The following is a 10,823-nucleotide window of genomic DNA, read 5'->3' as shown; positions in this document are numbered from 1 at the left end:
TCATGATCCGCTCAAACACCTGCGCAATATTCGAAGTGAGGGAAATTGGCCTATAGCTACTGGGGAGTGACTTATTTCCCTCCCCCTTTGAAAATTGGAACAACATGAGCTACCTTCAGAGAAGAGGGGAACTTGCCCTGGTCCGAGATGCAACGCATCAAGTACGAGAAAACAGGAGCATGATCGCATGATCTTGGACCAATCTCTTCAACTTTGAAAATACTGGGTAAGATGCAACCCTAGACCTCTGACAGAAAATGGATTTCAAGGAATCTTGAAGAATTGGGACCCTTAAGAGCAAAATGATTCTTAAAAAGTGTATATTAACAGCTTAAACAAAGAGGTTGCGAGGTTTCATTCATAACTTACGAAACCCTTAAGGAAAAAAGAAGTAAATAAACCCCTCCAAATGTGTCAACTTTTAAATTGCCATCCCTCCGCAGTCCATCGATCCTTCCGTCAGCCAATCCATTTGCCAAATTATGAAGACGATCGTACCATGATGAGCGTCGAAGCCTGCCGCTCTCTGTCGTCCACATCCGAATCCAATAAAAGATGTTTGTATTCAGAGACGTTTGTTGTTTAGCAAACAATTTCGAACCTAAGCTTGTCAAGGCTAAGTATAGACGCTAATGAAGAGTAGCTAAAGCATAGTCATATATGCCAGAGATGGTGAGAGAGATGGGGATGTTTGTTCCTAATTGGCAGATTGAACTGTAGGTATTCCCTTCAACGTAGTCTCGTCCTTCAGGTAGTAAGTGAGTCCACAATGAATGAGGCGTATGATCCTGAGCCTGTCTAACGTCAATCAGTCAATCGATATAATGCATAATGAATTAAGAGCGAAACCGCCAATATTCGGAAAGGCCAGCGAGCACAACTTGGGTTCCGTCCTGATACCCCCAAGAGCATGGTTGGGTTTATAGTTGCTAACCTAGTTGTTGTTGGCCTATTTTCAGATTTCCATTGTGGACAGTGCCGAAAATTGCTGGGGTCGTTATTCGCGGTACAAAGACATCGGCCCAAGTGCCAATCCCAGGGTCCATGTGGCGTGTCAGCGCACGATCACACCTTTGTCAATGAGAAATTTCCAGACATGGCTGCGGCCAAAGCCTGGGTCATCGCCCAAGAACTTGACAAATCATTTGCCACCAGCATCGTCAAAGGCAATTATGTTGCCTACCATTGTCGACTTCGTCGATCGCGGAAATCGGAAAAACTGGTCCCTGATCCTACCAAAAGAAGGTCAGTGAAAGGCAAGCCCGTTTACAATTGTCAGGCCCAATTCACCCTTAACCTGACCAAGTTGTGTCAATGTGACACAGTGGACGACAACTCTGAATGCAATAATTACCATGAGACATTTCGCCTACGTGGATGCCTGACTCATTCGCACACGATTGAGCCTCAATATCTGCGCTTATCCAAAGTGAAGAGAAACACTTTGCTGTCACTCCTGAAAAAAGGTGTGGCTAAAAGCACCATTTTGAAGCAATACTGCTCTTTGTATCCGGCCGAGGATGCCGATTATAAGCTGATAACAGCGATCGATCTCGAAAACCTCCAGCGGCAGTTAATGCGTGATAAAAGCAATGCCGGTCCTGGCCAAGAGATCAATGAATCTGCTCAAGCTGCGGTTGAAGATCAGAGCTCAGAGCCCCCTTCTCACCGCGATGATGCTTTGGAGGTAAAGTCGTATTTCTTGGCTTGAACCTGATGTATTGTGTTTCTTGTCAAGCTTGGTATTTGTTTTCAGCATTTGGAACAACCAGAAAGCCGGCGATTACAAGCGATTTCGAGCTTAGACCAATGGAAGGCGTTCCTGGAAATGGATAAGCCCTGGAGTGAGAAACGGGCATTGATTGAAAAAAATGAGGATCTGGGTCAATGCCTTTCGTTGTCTCGTTATGGCAACATTATCCCTCATGGGAATGAGCGTACGAATTCATTGCATTCTTGAACGAACACCCCCAGTCTCGAATTGACTAGATCCGTTCATGGTGAAGCGGTTATATTTGATGTGGAATATGTGGCGGGTGTTTCAGAAATACTTAAAACCGAATTTAACCCTTATATTGAGCGGCTGTGAGTTTTTGCTTGAGGTTAGTTATTCCGTCACTCTGACCTTCTCGAAATAGGCCAATCTCGTCAAATTATTCTTATCAATAATATCACTAAAGAATCGCTACACACACCAGAACATTAAAACAAGTTAGACGTGGTTGGATTTGTTTAGTGAAGCATCATCTCACGATCTGAAAGTGACATAGTTGAGTGAAATATCAAGTGTCAGTACCTCATTGAAGACAGCTATTTACGAGACGATATGTAGGGTCCAAGATATGAGTAGCAAAATGGCAGCAAATTCAAGAGAATTAGACCCAAATACTTTCCTTTTTGATGATTTTATTTAGATATGAATTTTGATCCAAGTCTTTTTCGGTGAAACTCTAAAGAACACTGCTCGCCCTATCACTCAACCTATCGGAAAACCGAGCCGTTGAAAACAACAACACAAGCATGCAGTTATTGAAATTGTTAAACAGTGTCAGACCTTTAACGAGATAGATGGCGCTACATATGCACACTAAAGGATCATCTCACAATCTTACATGCAATAAACACCCCACTGAAATATCCGCGTCGAATTCTATAGAAGGTTGTCATCTCATGGATTTCATACATTTAGTAGAAGCTGGAATGCTGTTATTCACAGACAAGACTAGCGCAAAAATAGCAAATCTTGAATGGGGTACCCCCACGTGGTTTCGTGAATGCAAATTTTGAAATGCGACAGTACTAAAATTTACCCAGTCATATTTCAAAATGTGCGCTCACGAAACTATCTGATACTCTCAGAAGGTGCGACTGGGTACAAATCACATTTCTAAATTTACGTTCACGAAACCACGCGTGGGTACCCCATTACTGTCAATAGCCATCCAGAGCTTCTCATGGCTGTCTATTGATGAAATATTGTAAATATTTATTCGGAATACCAATTTTGACCATGCTCAAACGAGTACAAAACAGCGTGGATGAAGGCTCTAGTACAACGAGACTTTATGGGGTTGTATTGCTTATTCAATGTTTACGCAACATTCACCCACCAATGGAACAAAAGACTGGAATATAGAATTAATGGTTACGCTATGATGACAGGGAAATACGCCAATGAACCAGGGATGGCTGAAAAAGATGACAGGAAAATCCTAGAATATCCCAGAAAATAGTATTAAAGTTTGGAGCCTATTTACTGCTCATTGTCTCCCGTTTAGTAGTGTTGGGCTGGTAGGGGTCAGGACTTTAGGTTATGAGACGCCATAACAGGCCCTAATTCCCTTACCCATACTTTCTGTACTGACTGAAGCAAACAGACTACCCAGAAAACTTTTCTTTTTTGACCTCATCCCTGTCGCAACGAGGTAACTTTGACACTCCAAAACTTCATTCAATCATAGCCAAGCTTGAGTTGGCTTATTAATGATTCAAACATCAAAGATAACGTGTCTCTTTTTTTGCCAATAATAGCCTTTATTCGGACGCCATCTAGGGGCGAAATATAACGACTGTCAGTTCGCAGCACCATAGGCTTTAAGGTTGTGTTTGTCTGATTAGACGCACGTGTTTGGACCCGACCCTACCTATTTGAGAGTTGATTGGTCGTCATTGATCGCCTCCGTCGCATCCGAAGTGGGCATCAAGATGGAAGAGGCGACGGCCCAACAGAAAGGCCATATCAAGAGCGGCAAAGGCCAGAAGGCCGCGGGTCGGAAGAAGCAGCAATTGAAGAAAGAGGGCGTGAGTGAGAGCGATGCCCGCAAACGCAACCCCAAGGCCTTCGCCATTCAAAGCGTGGCCAAGACCGAGCGACGCGTCCGACGCAAGGAGGATATCACCGAGAAGCGCGCTCAAGTGCCCACTGTCGACCACACCCCCGTGGATCCGCCGCCCATGGTGGTGGCCATCGTGGGACCGCCCAAAGTGGGCAAATCCACGCTGCTCAAGGGCTTGATCCGCAACTATACCAAGCAAACCCTGAGCTCGATTCAAGGCCCCGTCACCATTGTGGCCGGCAAAAAGCAGCGCATCACCTTCATCGAGGTCTCCAACGACCTGAATGCCATGATTGATGCGGCCAAAGTGGCGGATTTGGCCTTGATCATGGTGGATGCTTCGTTCGGCTTTGAGATGGAGGTCTTTGAGTTTCTCAATATCTGCCAAGTTCACGGGTTTCCTCGGATCTTAGGCGTGCTCACTCACTTGGACACGTTCACCAATGCCAAGACACTGAGACGGACCAAGAAAATCATGAAACATCGGTTCTGGACCGAGGTCTATCAAGGCGCCAAATTGTTCTATTTATCGGGCACGATTCACGGCGAATACCAGAAAACGGAAGTCCATAATCTCGGCCGCTTTGTGTCTGTGATGAAACTTCGACCGCTGGTCTGGCGCGAGGCTCATCCGTACTTGCTCGCCGATCGGATGGAGGATATCACCAATCCCGAAGATGTTCGCTTCAATGCCAAATGCGATCGGTCCATTTCTCTGTACGGTTACGTTCGGGGCACCAGTTTCAAGAACCATACCTCGGTTCACATTCCGGGATGCGGGGATTTCCCCATTTCTGATATCATGTTCTTGCCTGATCCGTGCCCATTGCCGCACACGTTGAAAAAGGCATCCCTGAGTGAGAAGGACAAGAGCATTTATGCACCTATGTCGGGTGTGGGTGGGATTGTGTATGATAAAGATGGAGTGTACATCGATTTGGGAGGTAGTCATAGTCATAATCATCAGAAACCGCTGAAAGAAGAGGTTTACGACCCATCGAATGAGATGGTCGCATCCATGATTGACAGCCAGAAGACTTTGGACGAGAAGATGGAGAGCAGTGAGTTGAAGATCTTTTCCGAATCCGCGCCCATCAAATCCCAAGATATCGAGGAAGAGAAAACGATCGAGCAGCCAGGCGACCGAATTCGACGAAAAGCTGTGTTTGATACCGATGACAATGATATCGCATTGGAATCGGACGAAGACGCAGACGAGGTCGATACCCCCAAAACAAGCTCGAAGCTTAACCATAAAAATAAATCATTAATGAGAGAGATGGGGTTAAGTTCGGACGATGAGGAGAGCGACAGTGATTTAGATTTGGAAGACGAGGACGAATCCGATACCGAAGTCGAGCCAGCACGACCCAAAAAGGGAAAATTGGCCAAGTTGAACAAGGAGTCGTCCGTAAAATCGGTCGATAATGTCATGAAATCGAAGATCACCGAGACTCTGTCCCAAATTGGGAAATCGTCCCAAAAAAAAGAGATTGACAGTGGTCATGCGACTGAAGAAAATGATTCGGATATAGCGGACGAAAGTGATGACGAGGATCTCAGAGAGCCAGACAAAGAGAGTGATGGAACTGAAGAAGAGCTCGACGACAATATAGACGCAGATGAGGAGACCGAAGTGGATAAGACGGCCTGGAAAGAGGATATGTTGAAACAGGCCTCACAGAGTTTCTATGATAGGTTGTCGAATACGACATCACTGAACAAAATGGTGTACGGTCAAAGAAATCAAGGCGACCAAGACGATACCGAAGTGAATGAGGACGACCAAATTGGGGGACTGTTTAAGGTCATCAAACAGAATCAAGAGAACAAGGCCAGTCACTCGGCCGTTATGAATCAGATCGATTCCACGCAATTCGTGGTGGACAAGCTACAAAATTGGGAAATAGAAGAAATATGTGACTCCATTCGAGATTGCTTCGTGACGGGGAAATGGAAAGAGTCCGAGGATGCCGAGGCTCTGTTGGGCCTAGATGACGAAGAAGACGATTTTGACATGGATGGAGATTTTGAGGATCTCGAAACTGGCCAAGTTCATCAAGCCAAATCGAATGGATCGGCCAAAGGTAGTACCAGTTTCCTGGGCAAAATGTCAGAGAAAGATTCAATTTTACCAATCCTTTTGCGTTGTTTCAGATGAAGAGGATGAAGGACCCCGTGTGATCGAGGATGAGAAAGAGCTGAGGAAGAAACGTCTAGAGAAGAAGCGTCAATTGAAAATGCAATTCAACAACGATTACGACGAAGGTGGCGGGGATCGAGCTTACCAAGAGGAGCTGAAGAAGGAGGTGGATCACCAAACCATGGTAATGAATCTATACGACCTTTCATCTTTGTTGCCCTGCCAACAGTTTAATAGTCTTCTTGATGTTGTCTGCAGCTGAATCGGAATGAATTTGAAGGCATGGAAGACTCTCTAAGGGTTCAATTCGAAGGTTTTCGACCGGGTATGTACGTGAGGGTGGAACTTCGCTCATTGCCTTGCGAAATGGTGACCCATTTCGATCCCACCTATCCCATTGTATTAGGCGGTCTTCAAACGGGTGAAGATCAGATCGGTTATGTTCAAGTCAGGTTCAAGAAGCATCGTTGGTACAAGAAAATCCTCAAAAACCGAGATCCCCTGATCATGTCCTTGGGCTGGAGGCGATTTCAATCCATGCCCATCTTCTCCATCACCGAGCACAACATGCGGCATCGCATGATCAAGTACACGCCAGAAGCGATGCATTGCGATGCCCACATTTGGGCCCCGATCACGCCCCAAGGAACGGGAATTTTGGCCGTTCAACAGGTCAACGAGATCGATGCCCGTTTTCGAATTGCAGCCACGGGCGTGGTCTTGGAAATGGACAAATCCGCCCAGGTCATGAAAAAACTGAAGCTCACGGGTGAGCCTTACAAGATCTTCAAGAAGACTGCTTTCATTAAAGGCATGTTCAACTCGAGCTTGGAGGTGGCCAAGTTTGAAGGGGCGGCCATTAAAACTGTGTCCGGCGTGCGAGGTCAAATCAAGAAAAGCCTTTCAGAAGGAGAGGGCCATTTCCGAGCCACTTTCGAGGATAAGATCCTCATGAGCGACATTGTGTTCGTCAAGACTTGGTTCACCGTTGAGATTCCCAAGTTCTATGCCACGGTCACCAACTTATTGTTGCCTCCTGAGCAGAAATTGAAGTGGAAGGGTATGCGAACAGTGGGTGAGATCAAACGAGCCAAGAGCATTATGGCCACACCCAATCCGGACCATCTCTACACGGAGATCAAACGCCAGCCCAAGGTGTTCAACGAGCTACAAGTGCCTCGTAATCTTCAGAAGGAACTTCCCTATCATCTGAAGCCGAAGTTTGTGAGCAAAGGTCGTGAGTTCAATGCCGAGCGTGTTCACGTTGAACTGGACTCGAAGGAGAAGAAGGTGCGGAATCTCATGAAGATGCTCAGTACTGTGGCTAACGATAAGGCCGACAAGTTGCAAAAGGACAAGTCCAAACGCATCCAAGACTTGATCCGACGCAAAGTGGCTATCGAAGAGAAGAAGTTCAAGAGACAGAAGGAGGCTCGCAGACAAGTGTCGAGAACTTTGAGCAAGAGTCAAGCTCAAAAAGAGCGAATGGATTCGCGCCGGGGTGGCAAACGCTCTCATGATGATTAAATGCAGAAAAACCAATAATTAGACGGAAAAATACAAGCGCTTGTAAAACCGGAGAAATTTTGCATTAATTTCATTGCGTGCTGATGACAGGGGAGAGTCATTGGTTTTGCTTAAAGTTAGATTCCCATATCATCAACATCACTCTCTCCAAAATCGAAGGAAGCGGATTCGGAATCTACGCACTCAAGGTACCCTGTGTGATCGGTGTCAGTCAAGTCGGCCTCATCCGCCACTTCCTCATCTTGGTTGTCTTCGCCGGGACTGTCGTCTTGATAAGGATACTGAGGTTCCTGGAAATCTTCAATCTCACCGTCCAGTTCGTCTTCTCTTGGTGGTTGGTAGTTCGGGTCTCCGAAATCATCCTCATCTTGAGGAATGAAATCGTCATCCGGAAACTCATCTTCCGTGAACTCGTGGTCGGAAGAAAATTGATTCACAACGGGTGAAACACTCCGGCTTCTGACCGGACTCAATCTCGGCTCTGGGGTTCGGGAACGGGACCGAGACGAGCTTCGCGATCCGGATGTGGATGATCGAACAACACTCGAGCTTGAGGCCGGTGAAAAGCTTCCGTCCGAGGTCACACTCGCCACGGATGATTCAGATGGTGAGGAAGAGGTCGTTGAGGAAGGGCGTCCGGGTAGATCGACTTCTTGAATAGCAAACCCATCTCCGCGGCTGGATTCATTGTCGGAGTCGCCAAACTGGCTCAGGAAGAAGTGTCGCAAGCGACCTTCGCGGGCTTTTGTGGCTTTGTCTCAATTAGTTTTCTTGACGCGGCGGTCTTGGAGCATATCCGCACGAAGTTTACGGGTTTCCTCCGGAAAAAAGGTTTCGACAACTTTGTCGATATAGCCATCTAGCACCAGATTTGAGGCTTGAAAGTCAATCACGGTTCGACAAATGGGGCAAGTGGGCCAACGGCGAACGGTTTTCTCCTTCCAAGAGGCAATACAATCTTCACAGAAGGTGTGTCCGCACGAGACAGTGGTCGATAAGATTAGTACCTCACTGCAAATAGAGCATTGCAAGTTGGTCTCGAGCATCTCTTTGAAATTGCTCAAAATATCTTGAAGGAAGCTCTCGCCGCCCGTGCTCTGCGAGAGCTGAGATTCCACTTTGGCACGTTCGAGCTCAGCCTTTTCGGCCTTTTTCTTCATGGCCTCGAGCCGAAGTCGCACTTCTTTCAACTCCCGGACGTGCGATTGATCGGCTACTTGTTTGTCGCGTTGCGCCTCTTTCACTTCGGACTTCAGACGGGCATTCTCCGTGGCCAATCGAAAATACTTGGTATCCTGCTCCAGTTTGGCGGCCTTGTACTGCAAGATCTTGGTCTTGCGTTGGCTGACCTTATCGCTGAGCGCGAGTTTCTCGCTCTCCAACTCACGCACGCGTCGCCGCAATGCGTCCTTGTCCTCGTCCAAAATGGCATTTCTCAACCGCTCGCGAAAGTGTCGGCCTCGCACGGTCATCGGGCGGCTGGACTCCGATCGCACTGGCCTACTCTCCTCTTCCGGGGCCGGTGGTTCGCCCGTGACGCCGGCCGGGACGGTTCGACTCCGACCAGCCTTGGTCATCAGGCCACTCGAAGCCGACGGGCCAATCCCAGTCGAGCTGGCGTGACTGGTGGATCGTAGGGCCAACTGAGGACGGGTAGTGGCGTGCCCGGGATGAGGCTCGGCCGAACCGGCTTTGATCCGCTTGAGGGTCACGTAGAGTTGCTCATGTGGAGCCAACTGGCCGTGGGCCCGCTTCCGCCGGACGAGCGGGCTCAGGGCCAGGCGATTGAGCTCCTCGGATGAATGACGACCCAAACGGCTCCATCGATCCAAAGATGTGTCCGTGGTCGCAACGGCTGATCGCGGAGCAGATACGTGGCTGCTAGCTGGGATGGACACGGTGGTGGCAGTCGCTAACGAAGGGATAGGGGTGGGACCAACTACGGCGGGGGCCTGACGCTCTCGCCGAGCGTGGTAGGACGAAGCCATCTTGAATCAGGTCCAGGACGAGGGGAGACTAAAGGTTCGGTGTTAATCCCCCATGCCAATGAGTCCAAATTCGGCGCTCGGCGGACGGATCAAAGGACAGCCGTTGTGACCTCTGGCTCAATCAAGTTCAAGGCCCGGCGGGGCTGGGTCCAGCCGTATGGAGGTCCCCACTTGGTCCTCCCACAGGCGAACGGGCCTGGATTGACTTACGAACAACCTCAAAAGGACGCAGCCGTGCGAGAGCCTCCTGGGCCAGGGACTGATTCAATGGACTGGAATGGAGGAGAACCAGTGGGTAAGAGGGGCTTATAAGAGGTAAGAGAGTAAGTAAGGAACAATGGGGATATGTACAAGGCAGTTTTTGCGCGATTGGGCCGCTTCTACCTTGACGGCTGGCCGAGCAGAGACTGATCATGATGGTTGACCTCAGAGAAGTAGCGATGGTGTACGCAAAAGGTGACCACAAGGAAGGCAGAGCAGAAGTGATGACTTGTAATGGTTCTGAAATCGAGCAAAGATAGTTTTAGGCATAGACTGATATTTTACGAATAAACGAATTATAGTGTTGCGCCTTTGAAAGTAAGGTTGAAGAACAAATCTGGTCGATAACTTACTCAAATCTGACTACAAGATGGTTCTGGATCAATGCCTACTTCATACACGTTCCACAGTAAAAGTAATGGATCACAATTACAATTACTTTGGCCAAAATGAGTAATTCATTACCAACCATTACCTGCCAAAAATGTAATGACGTTTACTTTTCCTAAAATTTGAATGTGATCTTTTGGTCCAAACCGTCCTAAAATTTGAAGTCTTCCAATCAACAAGTAACATTACAGTTATGACTAGTAATGAGCATTGATATTGAAGCTTGACAGAATTGTTCTAATTTTGTTCTTTTTCAAGGCTTCGAGAAATCAAGATTGCTCTGTAATTTTTAAACTGAGAAATTTGCCGTGTCTACAAAACCGCATCTTTATCCGGATCTAAACTCATTGTACAGATTTTAAGTACTTAGTCTGCCAAGTATCCTCACTGGATAAACTCTTCATTTATCCCATTCTTGGTTAAGTTTATTTAACTGATCAGTCTTTGTATACCTTTGTTGTCATGGCCGAGAGCCGCAAAATATATATAGTAGTAGTAGTATTTGGCAAGCCAATATAAATGTATGATATGAAAATAATTTACATCCAAATTTTGAATTACTTCATGTCTAGAACAGTCTTATTGGCAGGGCATTAATAACGAAAATAACGAAATTACAAATAACGAAAATTGCAGTAATTTGTTCCTTTTTTCAAAAAAGGAACTGCATTTCTATCA

The 10,823-nt window shown here is 47.0% G+C and overlaps 3 protein-coding genes across 7 annotated transcripts; 2 read left to right on the top strand and 1 right to left on the bottom strand.

Annotated features, from left to right (window-relative positions):
- The first annotated feature begins 375 nt into the window (after positions 1-375).
- LOC131888178 (uncharacterized) lies at positions 376-2,073 on the top strand. 4 transcript variants are annotated; one of them, XM_059236967.1, is made up of 3 exons: positions 376-557; positions 960-1,687; positions 1,757-2,073. In XM_059236967.1, the coding sequence occupies exons 1-3, from the start codon at positions 410-412 to the stop codon at positions 1,958-1,960; spliced, it is 1,080 nt and encodes a 359-aa protein (XP_059092950.1). In that variant the 5' UTR covers positions 376-409; the 3' UTR covers positions 1,961-2,073. The 4 variants fall into 4 exon arrangements, with proteins under 4 accessions (XP_059092950.1, XP_059092951.1, XP_059092953.1 ...); XM_059236968.1 differs by lacking the exon at positions 376-557 and adding an exon at positions 586-720; XM_059236970.1 differs by lacking the exon at positions 376-557 and adding an exon at positions 605-716.
- A 1,536-nt stretch (positions 2,074-3,609) lies between these two features.
- LOC131889717 (ribosome biogenesis protein BMS1 homolog) lies at positions 3,610-7,563 on the top strand. Its single transcript, XM_059238882.1, has 3 exons — positions 3,610-5,923; positions 5,994-6,163; positions 6,238-7,563. Exons 1-3 carry the CDS (start codon positions 3,706-3,708, stop codon positions 7,504-7,506), a joined length of 3,657 nt encoding a protein of 1,218 aa, XP_059094865.1. The 5' UTR covers positions 3,610-3,705; the 3' UTR covers positions 7,507-7,563.
- On the bottom strand, positions 7,546-9,967 carry LOC131889718 (E3 ubiquitin-protein ligase RNF8-like). Of its 2 annotated transcripts, none has more exons than XM_059238884.1 (2): positions 9,879-9,967; positions 7,546-9,766 (listed from the first exon to the last, which is right to left on the bottom strand). In XM_059238884.1, exon 2 carries the CDS (start codon positions 9,492-9,494, stop codon positions 8,265-8,267), a length of 1,230 nt encoding a protein of 409 aa, XP_059094867.1. In that variant the 5' UTR covers positions 9,495-9,766; positions 9,879-9,967; the 3' UTR covers positions 7,546-8,264. The 2 variants fall into 2 exon arrangements, with proteins under 2 accessions (XP_059094867.1, XP_059094866.1); XM_059238883.1 differs by having other exon boundaries at positions 9,846-9,930.
- Positions 9,968-10,823: the final 856 nt, after the last annotated feature.

This window comes from Tigriopus californicus, chromosome 10 (assembly GCF_007210705.1).
Source record: "Tigriopus californicus strain San Diego chromosome 10, Tcal_SD_v2.1, whole genome shotgun sequence".
NCBI classification, from domain to species: Eukaryota; Metazoa; Arthropoda; class Copepoda; order Harpacticoida; family Harpacticidae; genus Tigriopus; species Tigriopus californicus.
Note: the sequence above shows the minus strand (reverse complement) of the source record. Positions and strands in the feature narration are given on the sequence as shown.

Bases quoted from the DNA above. Each gene is read 5' to 3' on its own strand.
- LOC131889718 (XM_059238884.1), bottom strand. From the start codon at position 9,494: ATGGCTTCGTCCTACCACGCTCGGCGAGAGCGTCAGGCCCCCGCCGTA.
- LOC131889717 (XM_059238882.1), top strand. From the start codon at position 3,706: ATGGAAGAGGCGACGGCCCAACAGAAAGGCCATATCAAGAGCGGCAAA. The intron at 5,924-5,993 runs GTAGTACCAGTT...GCGTTGTTTCAG, and splicing joins ATCGAATGGATCGGCCAAAG to ATGAAGAGGATGAAGGACCC. The intron at 6,164-6,237 runs GTAATGAATCTA...TGTTGTCTGCAG, and splicing joins AGGTGGATCACCAAACCATG to CTGAATCGGAATGAATTTGA.
- LOC131888178 (XM_059236967.1), top strand. From the start codon at position 410: ATGTGTCAACTTTTAAATTGCCATCCCTCCGCAGTCCATCGATCCTTC. The intron at 558-959 runs GTTTGTATTCAG...GCCTATTTTCAG, and splicing joins ATCCGAATCCAATAAAAGAT to ATTTCCATTGTGGACAGTGC. The intron at 1,688-1,756 runs GTAAAGTCGTAT...ATTTGTTTTCAG, and splicing joins ACCGCGATGATGCTTTGGAG to CATTTGGAACAACCAGAAAG.